The 19794-nt window shown below is 40.0% G+C and overlaps 1 protein-coding gene across 5 annotated transcripts in view; it reads left to right on the forward strand.

Moving 5' to 3' along the window:
• Positions 1-19794, forward strand: part of ctnnd2a (catenin (cadherin-associated protein), delta 2a) — a 726237-nt gene that overhangs the window by 315837 nt on the left and 390606 nt on the right. For all 5 annotated transcript variants that reach the window (XM_062021144.1, XM_062021148.1, XM_062021145.1 and 2 more), the window contains exons 4-6: positions 4260-4294; positions 9518-9622; positions 19414-19586. In XM_062021144.1, coding sequence (XP_061877128.1) covers positions 4260-4294; positions 9518-9622; positions 19414-19586 — 313 coding nt within the window. The remainder of the gene's footprint in view (positions 1-4259; positions 4295-9517; positions 9623-19413; positions 19587-19794) is intronic.

Genomic DNA, 19794 nt, shown 5'->3' on the forward strand with positions numbered 1-19794 from the left:
ACGCAGACATTAGTCATCTCTGCAGACCAGGTCAGAGGTCAACTGAGGAAGCTACATCCTAGGAAAGCAGCAGGCCCAGACAAGGTGTGCCCCCGACTCCTGAAGACCTGTGCTGCAGAACTGGGTGAACCACTCCAGCGGATCTTCAACCTCAGCCTGCAGCTGGGGAGAGTGCCCACCCTCTGGAAGACGTCGTGCATCGTTCCAGTTCCCAAAAATAACTGCCCCGGTGAGCTGAACGACTACAGACCAGTGGCGCTCACCTCTCTTTTAATGAAGACAATGAAGCGGCTCTTTCTCAGCCTCCTCAGACCACAGCTGCAACATGCCCAGGACAGCCTGCAGTTTGCGTACCAGGCAGGCATTGGTGTGGAGGATGCCATCCTTTACCTGCTGCACCGAGCCCACTCACACCTGGATAAGGGAAATTGCGCTGTGAGGATCCTGTTCCTGGACTTCTCGAGTGCCTTTAATAATATCCAGCCCCGCCTTCTCCAGGACAAGCTGGACAGAATGTGAGTGGACCCCTGCCTGGTTGCCTGGATTTCAGACTACCTCACCGATAGGCCACAATACGTCAGACTGAAGGACATCACATCTGACACTGTGATCAGCAGCACCGGAGCACCGCAGGGAACAGTGCTGGCCCCTCTTCTCTTCACCCTGTACACCGCTGACTTCTGCTACAACTCAGAGCTGTGTCACATCCAGAAGTACGCGGATGACACAGCCATCGTCGGGTGCATCAAGGACGGCCGAGAGGAGGAGTTTCGGAGGCTGGTGAGGGACTTTGTTGTCTGGTGCCACAGGAACCTCTTGCAGCTCAATCCGTCAAAGACCAAGGAGCTGGTCATTGACTTTGGGAGGTCGAGTCCAAGGTCACAACCTATTGTGATCGAGGGAGTCGAGGTACAGACCGTGGACTCATTCAAGTACCTCGGGGTGTGGGTGGACAATAAGCTGGACTGGACTGTTAACACGGACCACTTGTACAGGAAAGGACAGAGCAGGCTGTACTTCCTGAGGAGGCTGCGCTCCTTCAACGTCTGTAAAAAACTCTTGTGGATGTACTACCAGTCTGTGGTTGCCAGTGTTCTGTACTACATTGTAGTGTGCTGGGGGGGGGGGGGGGGGGGGGGGCAGTACATCTAAGAAGGACAGCTCCAGACTGGAGAAACTGATCAGGCGGGCCGGTTCTACGATCGGAATAAAACTGGACTCACTGGTGACGGTGGCAGAGGACTGTGGAAAAACTAGTGAGCATCCTGGATGATGCTAGTCACCCTCTGCATACCGTTATCAGTAGCCAGAGGAGCCTGTTCAGTGCTAGACTGCTTCATCCCAAGTGCAGGACTAATAGACTAAAAAACTCCTTTGTCCCACACGCCATTAGACTGTACAACTCATCTCTAGGGGGAAGGGGGTACTAGAATGACAGGGGATGCAAAACAATAACAGTGCAATAATTTTTCCTAACATGGTCACTACTGCCTACTGCGTAGTTTCTCTTGTTATATTCTTATTTTACTGTTATATTTGTATTCTCATTGTTGCTTTTTATTTTTATTCTATTGTAATATTTTTCTATTTTGTTTCCATTTATACCCCCATTATTTACTTTTTACTTTTTAAATTCAATCTCAATTCTGTACACTGCTGCAGGATTTACATTTTCCTGAGGGAACTCTCCTGAAGGAATCAATAAAGTACTATCTATCTATCTATCTGTCTATAGGTGGAGATCGAGGAGACATCCTTTTGCAAAGGGAATGTTTCTGGATTAATTTCCTTGTCGCGCTAGAGAAGGGGTGCGGCCTGCCGGCGTCTTAAATTCGGTTCGCTAGACGTCACGAGTTACTTTTATCCATGTTTGGCGCATTTAAACTGCTTGCTATTTCTGATTGATTAAAAAACCTTAAGGAGGTTGTCAGAAAATAAACAACGTAGGAGTTTAACTTTCACATACCGGTACTCTTAATAACCAATTATAATAATTGTTAATTATACATTGATTGTTAGTGCGTCTGCCTCACAATACGAAGGTCCTGAGTAGTCGTGAGTTCAATCCCGGCCTCGGGATCTTTCTGTGTGGAGTTTGCATGTCCTCCCCGTGACTGCGTGGGTATCTGTGTTGGCCCTGCGATGAGGTGGCGACTTGTCCAGGGTGTACCCCGCCTTCCGCCCGATTGTAGCTGAGATAGGCTCCAGCGCCCCCCGCGACCCCGAAGGGAATAAGCGGTAGAAAATGGATGGATGGATGTATTATTATAATATGTATTCTTATATATGTATAGGCTTTATTTGTATGTATGTATGTATGTATGTATGTATGTATGTATGTATGTATATTTGTGTATGTATATATATGTATATAAAGCCGAGGTTGCTGTGGTTTATCCGTTAAACAGTGCTCAATACCGGAGTAGAGCGGAATTTTCCTTACGTCAGGAAAAAACACACAAAGGCTATTTCATCTCTACCGATCTGTGTTACGATGCCCCTCCACAAAACTTGTCCATTGTGACTTACAGTGAAAAATGGAGTCCACTTTATTTATATTGTACTTGATAATTTTATACATTTGAGATATCCTGCCAGCAGATTTCTATTGCATTTTTTTTCCTGCTTCATTTATAAAACACAAAAAGTAAGCAGTTTTATGTTTTGCGTTTTGTTCCATTACTGTATCGAAAAATGAGCCGAACCGTGGCCCACATACCAAATCATGAGGCTGCCACACCGCTAGGCTTTGGCCAATAATCAATAATTCAATCAATCTAAAATTCAAAAATGAACTTAATAGCTTCATCAATAAATTGCGATATTTGTGTGTTGAGAGCGAAAGACAAATAAAACAAACCTTGTGTAAGAGGGTTCACTCAGTGCATTGCTGTCTGCACCTGAGTGTGTTTATTCAATAGCAGAATTAAATGAACGTAGTGATTGCTCATTTTAGTCATCATCGGTCCTTGTCTCGGGACAAACAGGAAACATGGACAGAGCCTTGCAAGCTGCTAGTTAGAAGCAACACAAGGTAACAAACATTAGAAGGAAAAAAGATGATTGCAAAGCCAAAAGTTTATGTGTGGGAATATATCAGCTTCAAACGAGTGAGCAAGATGAACCCATCAATACGGACGAACAAGCAAGTATGCCTTATTTGTTGAAAAAAACAAAAAAACAGAGAGAAAACAACAAAACAAACCACTCTGCAGTTTTTCCAACTGGGGGAAAAGTGCACTTCAAGATGTTCAATATTTAAGTGTGCAAAACGTCAGTTTTATTTGTATTTATTGTTTACTTCACCTGTTGGATCCACTGTGGACTGGACTTTCACAATATTATGTCAGACCCACTCGACATCCATTGCTTTCGGTCTCCCCTAGAAGGGCGGGGGTTACCCACATATGCGGTCCTCTCCAAGGTTTCTCATAGTCATTCACATCGACGTCCCACTGGGGTGAGTTTTTCCTTGCCCTTATGTGGGCTCTGTACCGAGGATGTCGTTGTGGCTTGTGCAGCCCTTTGAGACACTTGTGATTTAGGGCTATATAAATAAACATTGATTGATTGATTGATTGATTACTTCCATCCATCCATTTTCCTTATTTAGGATAATTAAATGTTCCTGACATTCCAATTAAACAAACGCTAATGAGAAATCAAAGTTTATTGCATTTGAAATTAATACTTGCATTGTTATTATTATATATTATGATATTAACGCTTAATTATTTTCTCAAAATAATGTCAATAATATTGTTTATCTACAATAATCTCTATGGTGCAGCAAAATGTATTATCGGCCCAGACCTACACACTCGACTCATTTCAAATTCAAACCAATAAGAGCTTTATTTCGACATGTTCAGCAGACTCATTCCTCACAACCAACAAGGGTTGGATTTGATTCCATTGTATTTATAATTGTTTGCCTCTTATTTAGGAACAAGCAGAATAGTTTAGATTGAATCAACAGTGCCTCGGGTGGTTGCAGCCAAGTAGTGCACGCCAATTTTCATCAATTGCTTCAACAGATTCCACCAAATTAGAATTAGTATGTGCATTGCTATAAAAAGAACACTCCATTTTTTGTTGTTGGGTTTTTATCGTAATATAGGCATTTATTTTTCACCAAAAATAGTGGATTTAACATGTTGATTTAAAAATATAAAAATGTTGTTGTTAAAAACAATTGTTAATCTTAATCTGTTGCTTCTTTTTTCAAAAAAGTAATGTGTATTTTTCTCCTTTTTCAGTTCGGTGGACGAGCAGTTTCGTTGGAATGCTCAAGGTAAGACCTAGTTTACCAATTACTTTGCTGACTTTGTTTTGTGATTGTGGTTTAAAGTAATTTGTAACATGTATTTTGGATCCTTTACATAAGGGTTACATTCATTGATGACATACTGTAGAATCTCCAATTAACACCTTCAAATGTCTATGAATGTTCTCATTCATCCAGGTCATTGTCATCTCAGAGCATTCAATTGATCGCAACTGGACTGCTGGGTTTGTCTTGGAAGACATTTTGCCGCTCTTCTGAGTAAGCTTCATCAGTTCGGGCTCATAGACGTAGTTTAGTCAGATCTTGTCTAGCGGCTGGTGCCAAAACCCCAAATATTTATACTCCAAAACCAGGAGGGTGTGCCTGGGCAAGGATGGTTTCGCCCTATCATATTAAGAAAAAACAACTGTTTTGATGCAAACGAGCAATCCTAGCAATCCTTGAAGTTTAATTTCCCCTCGTAGCATTGAGGTATTGCGTGGCAGAACGATCGCTGTGGATTGACTACTACAATCAAAATCCCCCACGTAAGCATTCCATTCAGTTGTCAACATACGGCGGTGACCAGAATGTTTCCAACTCCTGTTATTTGTTGGAGGCTAAATTGCAGAGTCTTTCGGGAATGGTTGAAAGGACAGTGTTGTATGTGGGAGACAAGTGGTGTCGCAGACCACCTCCTCTGTTCAGGGATGGTTTTTCAACCTTGACATAGATGGCTTCCCTCATTCCTGTTTCGTACCATCCGTCCTCCATGTCCAGAATTTGTACATTTTTGTTTGTCTGTTTCTCATTAAGGTGCAAGTAGACAGTTGAGTCTTTGCCTGAAGATTTTCCCCGTCTATAATGTGCCATGCGTCAGCTTAGTGGTTGTTTTGTTTCCCCAGTATATGTCCCTGTTCACCTGCATTACAACCCAGGCTGGAGTACAGCAGTGTTTTTCAACCTTTTCTGAGCCAAGGCACATTTTTTTCATTGAAAAAAATCTCGAGGCATACCACGAGCAGAAAACATTAAAAAATGAAATGAAACTCATCAGCCGATATTGACAATAAAAAGTTGTTCTCGCAATTGTTGGATTTGAATTCAAACCATAACCAACCATGCATCACTATAGCTCTTGTCTCAAAGTAGGTGTACTGTCATGACCTGTCACATCACGCCGTGACTTATTTGGAGTTTTTTGGTGTTTTCCTGTGTGTAGTGTTTTAGTTATTGTCTTGCGCTCCTATTTTGTTGTTGATTGTCATGTCATGTACGGATGTACTTTGTGGACGCCGTCTGCTGCTCCACACGCTGTAAGTATTTGCTGTCGTCCAGCATTCTGTTTTTGTTTACTTTGCAGCCAGTTCAGTTTTAGCTTCGTTTTGTATAGCCATCCCTAAGCTTCAATGCCTTTTATTAGCGGCACTTGCCTTTTGTTTATTTTTGGTTTAAGCATTAGATACCTTTTTAGCTGCACACTGCCTCCTGCTGTCGTCTGCATATTGTGATCACGACAAACCATGTTCCTGACATCTACAAAGCAATTAGCTACCTGCTGCCACCTACTGATATGGAAGAGTATTACACAGTTACTCTGCCTATCTCTAGACAGCACAGACACTCAACAACGGCACATTTGCGGATTATAATTACTGGATTGCGAACAATATTTTTAACCCAATTAGGTGAAATTACATAATCTCCCATGGCACACCAGACAATATCTCACGGTACACTAGTGTGCCACGGCACAGTGGTTGAAAAACACTGCAGTAGAGAGTAGAGACAGTGATGCAACGCCTACTAGGTGATCGCACCTTACAGGATAGATCCACACTAAACTCAAAACATATTTTCCTTTTGCTGGAACTTTGCCTTAACACTACATACTTTCAATTCATGGGAACTTTTTACCGACAAAAACATGGTTGCGCCATGGGATCACCTTCTCCCCAATTGTAGCAAACCTTTACATGGAGGACATGGAAAATAGAGCTTTTATCTCTTTTAAGGGAACAGCACCAAGTCATTGGTACAGATATGTGAATGACACATGGGTGAAAATCAGAAACCAATAAGTGCAAGCTTTCACCGAGCACATTAACTCAGTGGACAAAAACATCAAGTTCACACGTGAGGATGTAAAAGACCATAACTTTCTTTTTTTGGACTGTGATGTCCACATTGGAGAAAACAGGGGGCTCCATCTCGGGGTTTACCAAAAATCCACACATACCAATTCCTACTTTTTGACTCACACCACCCACTGGAACACAAACTGGGTGTTATCAGAACTTTACAGCACAGAGCTGATAATGTGCCCACCAGCCCACAGGCCAAAGAGAAAGAGCATAGGCATTTGAGGGAAGCCCTAAAACATGTGGTTACCCCAGCTGGTTGTGTGTGAAAAGTGCATCTAGTTCCGGAAATAACAAGAACAGAGTGGATGAGGAGGAAAAAGGTGACAGACGGAAACATTTTGTCATTCCATATGTATCAGGTTCATATGAGAAACTCAGAAGATTTTTTTTAACCAACACAACTTCCCAGTACACTTCAAAGCAGGCAACACTCTGAGACAGAGACTGGTACGTCCTAAAGACCGGACACTCCACACCCGCATAAACAATCTGGTGTATGCTAACGATCAATGCACTGATTCATATATTGGTGAAACAAAACAACCACTAAGCCAATGCATGGCACAGCATAGACGGGCAAACTCTCCAGGCCAAGACTCAGCTGTCTACTTGCACCTTAGGGAGAAACAGCACTCCTTTGAGAACAAAAATTGTCTCAGATTCTGGACAGGGAATCTGAGTCTCCCACATACAACACTGTCCTTTCAACCATTCCCAAAAGACTTTGCAATTTAGCCTCCAACAAATAATCTTCTGTGACCAGAATGCCGTTTGTTTAGAACTGAATGGAATGCTTACGTAGGGGATTCCGACTATTTTGGACTGGTAGTAGTCGATCCACAGCGATCGTTCTGCCACACAATACCTCAATGCTAACGAGGATAAATTACTTTTTAACGACTGTAATTGACTTTGACAGTAGAATTGCTCGTTTGCATCAAAATAGTTTTTTTTCTCACTACGGTGAGGCAAAACCATCCTTGCCCAGGCACACCCTCCTTGTTTTTGGTGTATAAATATTTGGGGTTTTCCAACCAGCGGCTAGACTCGATCTGACCAAACTAAGTCTATGAGCACAAACTGATGAAGCCTACTCTGATGAGCGGCGAAACGTCTTCTAAGACAAACCAAGCAGTCCAGTTGCGATCGATTGAATGCCCTGAAACACCTTCAAAGTGGTCTCCATAGTTGCTTGTTGTGTGGTCTCTCAAAAGCAAATGACCACCGAGATCTACAGTGCATCAGGAACATATTCTAAGCGCTTCACTTTTTCCACTTTTAACATTACAGCCTTATTTCAAAATGTAATACATTTAATTTTGTTCTCACAATTAAATTCTCCACACTATACTCCATGATGAAAATGTGAAAACAAGTGTTTTGAATTTAGCAAATTTAGAAAAGATAACATCATTCAAAAAAGAACATTTGCTCAATACTTTGTTGATGCACCTTTGACAGCAATTACATCCTCAAGTCTTTTTCATTACGATGCCACACATTTGGCACACCTATATTGGGGCAGTTTCGCACATTCCTGTTTGCTCAGTCCTCTTTGCAGCACCTCACAAACTCCATCAGGTTGGATGCGAAGTGTTGGTTTTCATCCAGAATGTCTCTGTACATTGCTGCATTTATCTTAGTCTAGTCAGGGAGGTGACCCACAACCTGATGGTCACTACAGCATCTGTCTGTGGAGAGGAGAGAACCTTCCAGAAAGACAACCATCTCTGCAGCAAACCACCAATCAGGGCTGTATGGTAGAGTGGCCAGAAGGAAGCCATTTCTTTGTAAAAAGTTTTCCAAAATACACCTGAAAGACTCTCAGAAACACAATTCTCTGGTCTGATAAGACAAAGATTGAACTCTTTGGAGTGATTGACAGGCGTCATGTTTGGAAGAAACCAGACATCACTCATCACCAGGCCAATACCATCTCTCCAGTGAAGCATGGTGGTGACAGCATCATTTTGTGGGGATGTTTTTCAGCGGCAGGAACCGGGGGACTTGTCAGGATAGAGGGAACGATGAATGCAGCAATGTATAGAGACATTCTGGATGAAAACCTACACTTCCCATCCAACCTGATTGAGCTTGAGAGGTGCTGCAAAGACAAACAATGCAAAAAGGAATGGTCAAAACTGCCCAAAGATAGGTGTGCCAAGCTTGTAGCATCGTATTCAAAAACAATTGAGACTCTAATTGCTGCCAAAGGTGCATCAACAGAGTATGTACATGTGATTATTATTATTATTTTAATTATTTTAATACATTTGAAAACAAATAAAAATAAACCTTTTTTACATTGCCATTATGCGTTATTGTCTGTAGAATTTTGAGGACAACAATAGTGAAGTGAATTATATTTATACAGCACTTTTTTCTCGAGAGATTCAAAGCACTTTACATAGTGAAACCCATTATCTACATTTAAACTACATTTAAATAACATTTAAACCAGTTTGGGTGGCACTGGAAGCAAGGATGAAGTGTCTTGTCCAAGGACACAGCGGCAGTGACTTGGACGGCGGAAGCTGGTAACGAACCTGAAACTCTCAAGTTGCTGGCACGGTCGCTCTACCGAAAAATAAATTAATTCAATTTCATTATAAGGCTGGAACTCAACAACAGGTGGAAAAAGTGAAGCGCTGTGACTAATTTCCGGATGCACTGTATAATTAACAGCAAATAATGTATTTCTTAATTATTTTGTCGTACTGTTGATTACAATGAACTCATTAGTGCTGACTTGGCGGTATTGCAACATTGGTTATGTTGCTGCAGTGTTTAATACACTTATTAGGAAATAATTTTTTTTTCTAAGTGACAACTTGTTCATGCTTTCAAAATAATTATGAACGTAAAAAAAATATATATATATTGTTCTAATTTTTATGTTTTTTTTCTTGCCAATAACCGCCCACTTCCAATTAACATGCGGCCGTCTTTGCGATTCAGTTCAATAAACATCTGAGCTATAATTAGAGCATTCACTGTATATACAGTATGTCACTGAGACTAGTAATTAAGTCAGTTAAATGTCTGTCACATAAATTGTTTATTTTAGTTTATGGCTTGACCTTTGAGTATGTTTTTGCTTCAACAGCAGACGGACAAAAGGATATTGAAGATGAGTTGACCACAGGTTTGGAGTTGGTAGATTCCTGCATCCGTTCCCTTCAGGAATCAGGGATCCTAGACAGCGTGGAACGTAAGTGTGTTTAATTAGCGTGTGTATGTGTGTGTGTGAGTGTGTGTGTGTGTGTATTTGTGTGTGTGTGTGTGTGTGTGGAGACAAACAGGGAACCTGAATAGGGGTTGTGTGAGTTATAATTATCCACTAAGTATTGTGCTTTTGACATGCCTCAAAGCAAACGTGCAAACCAAAACAAAGTTCAGTTGCAGCCAAAATGCCCTTATTTAAATATCTGTTTTTCATGTTTATTCCCATTTATTCTTGAGCGGGTTTCATTTTAAGATACGGAATATTTCCAAAATTCAAAAGATCAAGGTTTGCTTATCTATAACTGGCATTCATAGGCACAACATAACAAGGCACTTTTGTAGAACTCTGATAAAACGCACTTTTTATTTTGGTGTCCATTGATTTGGTCCTTCGAAGAAATAATCTTGTTTTTTCACTGTGGGCTTTTGGTCAGTGTCATTAAAATACCTCTAACTTATTAAATGATGTTTGATTGTAGAATTTAGCAATTATCTGCAAGAAAATAACCATTTGTAAAAATATGTGGTTTCTAGTGTGCTGTGAGATCCCTGCAATATTAAAGGAAAAATAATGAACAATTTACCAAATTAATCATGTACTTTCTATAAAGTACATCTTCAAGCTGTTATTAGCAAAAACGGGAAAACAATATAGAAAATATTAAAGATGACCAGTTTATGAAGTTGTTCTAATGCAAGGATTCTAAACTAGTCTACATTTTAGTTATGCGTGACCATAGGAGAATTGTATTACCTTGTTAGCTTTTTGAACATGTAGAAATTGCATTTCAGAGCAAATTGTTAAAGATAAAGTACATGATAACCTAAATGATAAAAATAATCAGTATCTGTGTTTCACACACATTCATTTATTTGTGATTTTTTCTTTCACATTTGGCAATTTGGGAACACTTTGCCTAACCAGTGAAATAGGTACTATTTGCAGCTTGGGGGCCATTTGTGGACCACGGCTGTTTTTTATGGGCCTGTCGTACATTGTGGAAGTAAAATAAACAGTCAAAAATGAAAAATACAGCAAAAAGGTACAACGCAATGAGAAAATGTTGATACTAACAATTAATAAAAAGTGGCTGTTTGATGAGTCGGCGTTGCAAGCAGGCCCGTTGAAAAAGATTGATTTGTCTCCATATATATGTATCACAATTTTTATTAGCTTTTTTTGAAAGATTAAAAGAAATACATGCATCATATCCAATCATGCAAACGAGATGATCTTTGACCCCACCTACACCACTACCCTTCAACCCACCACCCCAAGTAGTTTGCAGTCCTGTCACAAACACTGAGTAAAGTACAATTTCAAAATAAAAAAACACACTTAAGACCAGATAATTATACATTTCACTTAGTTAAAAACTAAAATGGAATATACACTCACTGTACAAACACACATACTGTATACACATACTGTACATATACATTCACTGTACAAACACACACATACACATACTGTACATATACATTCACGCTACAAACACACATATACACATACTGTACATATACATTCACTGTACAAACACAGATATACACATACTGTACATATACAAGTACATATGCACACATACACTCATGCACATAATCACGTTTCATCAAACATATATTAATGTTGTTGCCCTAGGGTAAACTGGGTATAACACATGGCACTCTGACAAAGCTTAACCTATTGTTACTATAACAATCTACAAGGTTAATGTAGGTTGCTTCTCTTTCTTCCCCTCCATTTTTCTGTATTCTTTCGTATCTCAAGTTATCATTACGTATATGTATTGTTGCATTTGAACAACTGTATTGTTGATAATAAAGGTAAAGTATTGGTATTGTTCATTATCAATAGCGCTATTTCTATTGGTATTTGTATTGCTCCATTTTTAGTGTAATAATGCTCATTGTCATTTCTGTATTATTTTTTATTTTCGCTAACTGCTTATTTGCTATTACTTTTGAATGAATGAATGAATGAATGAATGATCTTTATTGTCATTGTGCATGTACAGGTACAGGTCGAACGAAATTTAGGTTGCTTCCCTAAGGTGCTTTGCATTTTTAAAAAAGAATAAGAAACCACACAATATACAAAAACAACACAATATACACAATATGCAATATGGCCTAAGACCACTCTAAGAGGCAATGTAAAAAAAACGAGACAGTAAAAAGTATAAAGTGACTAGTGAACTGACTAAAGGGGACTAATGCTGGTTCCCAGTGTGCTGAGGGGGTGGGAGTCAGCATTTCCTACCTCCTATGCTGTGCAGGCATTTTATTTTGGATTAAAATATGTAAATAAATATGATAAATATTGTCCAGTTGGCATGTAATCGCTGATTGCACAGTCCCGGATCGTGATTGACCGGTGGCATGAGTTTTTATTTTTATTTATTTTTTATTTTTTAATTTTTTTTTACATTCCAGCTGCGTTTAGTGCAGTTATGGCCCAGGGGTAGAAACTGTTCTTGAGTCTATTTTTGCGGGTTCTCATGGTTCTGAAACGTCTGCCGGAAGGCAGCCGATCGAAGTGGCTGTTGCCGGGGTGGGATGGGTCCTTGAGTATGTTGGCTGCCTTCTTCAGGCAGCGGGAGTTGTACAGTTCTTCCAGGGAGGGGAGGGGGCACCCGATGATTTTTTGGGCCGATTTGACGACCCTCTGGAGAGCTTTCCTCTCTGCTGCTGTGTAGCTGCAGAACCATACGCAGATGCAGTATGTGAGGATGCTCTCCACAGAACAGCGGTAGAAGGACACCAGTAGATCCTGTCTCAGGTGGAGATTCCTGAGTACTCTCAAGAAGTAGAGCCTCTGCTGTGCCCTCTTGACGATAGCCGTGGTGTTGGTCCTCCAGGACAGGTCCTCCTCCATCATATTTGTACATGTCGTATTAGCTGATGTTGCTCTATTGTTGTTGTTGTTGTGTTTGCTGTTGTTGTTTTTGTCTCTCTGTCTAATCCCCCTCTTGTGCCCACAATTCCCCCCTCTGTCTTCCTTTTTTTTCTCTTTCTATCCCCTCCTGCTCCGGCCCGGCTGCACCAAATGATGATATAAATACATTTAATAAAGTCAAATACAAATAAGGCAACAAGAGAAGTATCCTACACTTCTCTTTTGTAAAGTAAGTCTGAACAGCCGATATGGGCATCTACATCAACTATATGATTTGCCTGAGAAGCTGGACAGGACAAAAAAAACAAAACAAAACAAAAAAACAAAAACAAAAAAAACAAAAACTAAAACGGAAATAAATACAAACCAGTCATCACCTGTATAATAAATTGTACCCACCCAGAATGGTTGAGAATGTTCTAAAGAATCCACTTGCTACGCTAAAAATAAATCCTACATTTGGAATTCAGTGTAGGATGTGTCAAAATGCACTAACCAAGCAAAATTAAAGGTAATAAAGGTGATGTATGCAAGATATGATGAATGTGCCCTCATGCCAACAATACAGATTCTGTAAATATAGGCTATGCTAACGTGCAGCTTGGTTATGATAGCACAAAAGCAAGTGTAGGATACGGCTAGGTCTGACATGTTTTCATTACTGGTTGTTTAGATAAGAAACAGGTTTTGCATGTGTAAGCACATGGGATGCCGTGAGAGATCATTTGAAACGTACCGTATCATGCTTGCAACAAATAGCGCTTTGTAAAATATGATCTTTTTGTGATTGCTGGTATTGTGGGAGCTCCAGCTGTTTTGCAAATGGACCTCTCCCACATGTATCTCTGTGTTTGTGTGTGTGCAGATAAATTCAACTTACCATGCACTGATTGTGACTGAAGGGCAAAAAAATGTATGTCTGGGATGCTGCAGTGTGATATTGTCAATATTTCATTCATGCCCATTGACAGTTTGTTGGAGATATGTGGAAGAATGTCACTTTTACGCACACCTAATTCCAAATGAATGTAAGGCATTTTTACCCTTATTTCCACTTGCAAAATAAGCGTCTAGCAGCAAGCATCAACTCACTTTTGCACCAAGTCAACAAACAAACATGCACATATCTTTCTTTTTCTTTCATACTGCAACACAAAAGCTTGATTTGACTGCTACGGGGGCCCCCACTCACATGAATTATGTGTTAATAATTCATAAAAAGCCTGGGATTGTGTCGGAACGGCATAAGACAAGTGTTTTGTGGAGAAGAGCAAGTTGATCTTGGTTCGTAGTCCGCAGGCTCAAAGGGAAAGAGTCATGTGATGATAGAGACTGTTGAATAAAAATACATTTATTTTTGTGTGGTGCACTTCTAAAAGGACATCCATTTGTCAATGTTTACATATTGTCCTATTCGAGAGAGGGCAACCTTTTTCAAAGGAATTAAGAGGATTTTGTACGGAAAAAACGTTGCTGTAATAATAATACAGGTATTATGAGAAAAGTTAGTGCTTTATATATACAGTGTGCTACTGTTTAATAACTATTATTTCTGTCCAATGAAAAGCATGGTACCTCAAGATACGAGTGTCTTCAACTTCTTAACTAATTGTTATGCTGTAAGTTACAAGCAAAAATCAGAGTTACGAGCCTCCTCATTGCTAGTTGATGTAGCAAATTTCACAGTGAACCTCGTAAGATTTTTTTGTCGAGTACCCGCAGTTCACAGAATTCATGGCGGATGAGTAACAAATGACCAGGTGTGTGTTCGGTGTGTACATATTCTTTGGAGGAGCACAGCCATCTGTGAACGCACCTTGAGTAGAAGAAACAGATGATATTTACTAAAGTAGATTGAAAAAAAAATAAAATGGTAATGGTAATTTTTTTTTATATTTAAGAACTAGGACAGTTACAAAATATATATATGTTTGAAATTATGAAAAAAAAAAACTAGGATACATTTTTTTGAAAATAAGAAAAATGTAAAAAAAACTAAACATTCACAAACAAGGATCGTTATTTGTTTTATTTAGGAATACGTTATTTATACGCACATGGCAGATGTGATAGTTACATTTTAGACAAAATGTAGCTAAATATGGACATGTCCAGTTCCTTGTTTATATATTTATGAACTTTTTGTGTACATTCTTGTGGAATATTTGTATTATTTTGCACCATAGCCTTGCTCATGCTTAATTCTGACCGCGGTCCCCCTTGAGTTTAACATCCCCGGTGAGAGCTGTAATCAAACACATCACAAGCATGTCAATCCTTTTGTCGGAAATGACAAGAGACAGCGAGAGAGTAAAAATAGGCGCTGATGTAATATTTATGAGCGAAGAGAGCACAAGTCACAGTCTTAACTGCCCTAGAATAAAACAAGGCGATATGACCACAAATGCAGATCACTCATCCACACCACTGACTATTGAGAGGTTTTCTTGGCCTACTTAGTGTCACTAATATTGAGAATAAACTACTGACCACAACATTAGGTACCCTTGCACAATCTAACCGTTTCCATTGACAATGTCCCAGAGGTATCGATGGAACTATATGTGTATTATAGTATGTTGGTAGGCGTAATAGCAACTATTTCAATACAGTATATCTTTTCAGAGGACAATAGTGTTGAAATTAACCTTTTATGTACTGTTCTTTAGAGTAGTCAGTGTGCAACTTGTATAGCAGATTTACTATCCACCGGAAATGCCTCAACACACAGCCATTATTGTCTAATATAAAGATAATTGCATCTTGCCCACAATCAAACATGTTCTGGGGCTGCATGAGTGCTGCTGGCATTGGGGAGCTGCAGTTCAGTGAGGGGAAAATAAAGTGTGTAGGAAGGTAAATGTCAATGAATTTCTGTTAGAACAAATGTCATAAATTGAATGAAGACATACAGTTGTTGGTCCAAATCGGTATTTGGTACTGGGTCATACTCGTGTTCTACTGATAGCGGACTTTTTGCTATTCTGCCTCATAGCAAAACTTTAATTAAATGATTCCACCCAGACTAAGAGTACCAGGAGTGGATTACTGGTAATATTGTACAGAAGTGGATTACTGGTAATATTGTACAGTAGTACCTTTATGTATATGTCTAATTGGTTCTGTGACCAAGCTCCTAACTCAAAGCACTTGTATCTCAAATTATTGTCTCCCATTGAAAGGCATTGAAATTAATTGGTGTTTGCCTCCCTCAAAAATCACAATTTTAATACGTAACATGCCCTTTAAAAAGCAAAGACCACTTGTAGATGAGAAATATTGTATAAAACATTAAAAAATAATATACTACAAACAACTACATTAGTTTTGATGTAATGTAAGACTAATGTACAGTATTTATCCCCTTCCAGCTGCTTCTTCGTCAAACACACCATCAGCAGCTTTTTCATATTTTCATGGATAGACCGTTTAGACATTATTTTAACATTCTCAGCTGACTTTACTCATTTGACTCAAACTAGCAATGCGGCGCTCAAATTGCTTCACCAAGTTGGCTTCACTCTCTGTTATGTATTTGATCATTTCTTACTTTAATTCAATGAATATCATCCACTTATTCTCAGCACACTACTTTACGCCTACTTTCTTCCTTCCCATGGTAGTCAAAACATGTCGATCTAGGCTAATGCTAGCAAGTGAGACCAGGGGCCGTATTTATCAAGCGTCTTAGAGTGCCATTTTACACTTAAGTCCTGAGAATTTGCGAAATTTAGTCCTACTCTCAAACTTAAGAATAAAAGCTATTTATCAACTTTCTTAAGTCTAAGAATCACTCCTACTCTCCACGATATTTAAGAGACATTCAGAGGTGTCCTAAGTGGTTAGGAGTTGCCAGCGGGGGATGACACTGAGGCGAGAGAGATGTGCACGAACGTTCAGGGAGCGGAAGGATGTCCTGGCTTTGTTTGATGACGAGCAGCTGATCAAACGGTATCGTTTAGACAGAGCGGGTATTATTTGTGTCACATATTTAATAAGGGGCGTCATCTCATCAGCAACATCACGCAGCAGAACTTTCACAGCAGAACTAAAGGTCATCACAATGCTTCGATATCTCGCCACTGGGAAACAACAACAGTGTCTCCTCCTCTCGCCAGTTTGGTTTTCTTTTCGATTCCATGTTGATTTCTGCATGTGGCTGCAGTGGGCTAGTATATATAGAGCCACCCACACCAGTTTGAAATTAGTTGCCTAATTAATGAATTGGAAAGAAAAGGAAACATTTAATTTTGATTCATTGCCAATATTGTTTGTTTGTTTTGTATTATTTTGTAGTTTATTGCCAAAATATACACTCCCATTGTCCACTTAAATATTTCTAAGATATTTCTTTATTCTTAGACAAGGGATTCCCTTCCGTGATTGGTCATTTCTATGGACACAGAAATGACGTCACCTAAAATTCCGTTTACGGCACATAGTAATGTCGTAATTCAGCTCTGAGTGTGACACTTAAGATTCAGTCCTACACTTCGCTGAAAGTGTGAGTAAGACGCTTGATAATTACTTTTAAGTGCAGCTTTGAGCGAAGAATTTCTTTACTCATAAGTCAACTTTTAGCAGACTTCTTAGGAGTAATTCTAAGAAGCTTGATAAATACGGCCCCAGATCCGTCCAAAACATCTGGGGCCGTATTTATCAAGCTTCTTAGAATTACTCCTAAGAAGTCTGCTAAGAGTTGACTTAAGAGTACAGAAAGTCTTCGCTGAAAGCTGCACTTAAAAGTTAGTTATCAAACGTCTTAATCACACTTTCAGCGAAGTGTAGGACTGAATCTTAAGTGTCATACTCAGAGCTGAATTACGACATTACTATGTGCCGTAAACGGAATTTTAGGTGATGTCATTTCTGTGTCCATAGAAATGACCAATCACAGAAGGGAATCCCTTGTTTAAGAATAAAGAAATATCTTAGAAATATTTAAGTGGACAATGGGAGTGTATATTTTGACAATAAACTACAAAATAATACAAAACAAACAAACAATATTGGCAATGAATCAAAAATAAATGTTTCCTTTTTGTTGCACTTTTCCTGCTTCCTGCTCCCAGACCATAGTCGAAGAGCGCAGGGGAGACACTTCTCCAGGGCCGATGTATGCTCGGGGCAACACCCTTCACTTAACCCGGCAGTGGGTCTCCACAGCGGACGACTTTAGGGTGAATGATGAGTCCGGCGATTAGTTGCAAATCTTGCTTTATTGATTGCTTGCACACAGCCAATCCAACACAAAACAAACTAGTCCCCGTCCGCACTCACGCTATCGCTCCCTCTCTTCTCTCGCCCACACACTCACTGACGTCACTCGCCTCACATGCTGTCACCTATTAAAGGGCCACACACACACAAATACGCAACTCTCATAACATTTTCTTTCCAATTCATTAATTAGGCAACAAATTTGAAACTAGTGTGGGTGGCTCTATATATACTAGCCCACTGCAGCCACATGCAGAGATCAACATGGAATCGAAAATTATTAAATCTGTGACAAAAATAATACTCGCTCTGTCTAAACGATACCGTTTGATCGGCTGCTCGTCATCAAAGAAAGCCAGGACATCCTTCCGCTCCCTGAACGTTCGTGCACGTCTCTCTCGCCTCAGTGCCATCCCCTGCTGGCAACTCCTAACCACTTAGGACACCTCTGAATGTCTCTTAAATATTGTGGAGAGTAGGAGTGATTCTTAGACTTAAGAAAGTTGATGATTAGCTTTTATTCTAAAGTTTGAGAGTAGGACTAAATTTCGCAAATTCTCAGGACTTAAGTGTAAAATGGCACTCTAAGACGCTTGATAAATACGGCCCCTGGTTGACTGTGACATTTGCTACGGCAACTAATGGCGGCGATGCTCGTAACTCACATTTTTGCTTGCCAATTAAAGCATGACAATTACTGGAGGGACAGCTCTTATCTCAAAACACTCTTAAGTTGAGGTACTACAGTATGTTGTGTTTTTTGTGGGTGGGGATAATGGCCAACTAAAAAAAAAGGATTTCCTGAAAAGCCTGGGTAAATCGAAAGTTACTTTATTTAATTAACAAACTTTGTTTACTTGAGGTAATCAAAATACAATATAGTTAAAAGAAAATGACAACCTTAAAAGTGAAATCTTGCGTTGATGTCTAATCAGTAACTGTCAATCCAGTCAAGGCATCACGTTGATATTAAATCTCGTTCATGTCTCTAATTAGGTCATGCACATGTTCCTAATGCGAGCTCTCCGGTGGGCTGCTGGTCTGTCAACCTCATAAAAAAGCTCAATATGCTATGCTTACAGTTTTTGGTCTGTACAAAAATCAAATAATTGAGAGGATCCCAGCAGCTTCAAGGCATTAAAAAAAAAAAAAGCAGTTTCACAATTCCCTCGCCCAAGTATGACTTCCATACATCCTGAAAGAGGGTTCAAGTGGAGGTTTGTCAGAGTGGAGCATGCCAGGTAACTTTTACCAGGAGAGGCAGGATTTCAAGTTGTTTAGTCTATTACAAGTTCTTCTTTTTCTGTCTTCCTCGCCACATCTTCCTGCTCCTCCTCCTTCTCCTCCTCCCGTGTTCTCTGTTCCTCTGTTTCTCTTTCCCTCTGCTAATAAATTATGTATGCCATCTCCAACTCACGGAGTGCTGCACTGCTGCACTATCTGCTCTAAATTGCTCCCTCTCTCTCTCTCTCTTTTGCTCTCTTCCCTCCTCACTCAATCTCTCCCCTTCAGCCTTTCATGCCTGCTTTTTGAATCCCCCCACCTCTTCTTCCTCACCCTTACCCTCTCCATATACACACACACACACACACACACACACGCACACACACACACACACGACAACCTCCAGTCCGACTGACTCCTGTCTGTGTTGTCCGTAGGACCAGCGCTGCTCTCCCAGAGTTCCTTGCAGCTTAACTCCACTCCGGAGGCTTCGCTCCAGTACTCTGCCAGCTACCATAGCAACCAGACCCTCGCCCTTAGCGACAGCATCTCCGCAGCTTCTCATCAGCGCAGCGGGCAGGTCGGAGGAGCCGTGCACAGCTATAACCAGGTAGGAAATGCTACCGACAAAAAAACAAAAAGACAAAAACACCTGCACCATCACACATTTATTTGCTTCCCCTTAAAAACGTTCACTTTATAAAGTAGGTTCACCACTGGACAATTAGGATTTAGGGCTCTTGAGGATTTCACACACACAGTCTTAATTTTTAGTTTCTGTTCCATTTTTCGCTCTTTTTTTATTGTCAATACATAAC

The sequence above is a fragment of the Entelurus aequoreus genome, linkage group LG15, assembly GCF_033978785.1.
Source record: "Entelurus aequoreus isolate RoL-2023_Sb linkage group LG15, RoL_Eaeq_v1.1, whole genome shotgun sequence".
In the NCBI taxonomy this organism is placed as follows: Eukaryota; Metazoa; Chordata; class Actinopteri; order Syngnathiformes; family Syngnathidae; genus Entelurus; species Entelurus aequoreus.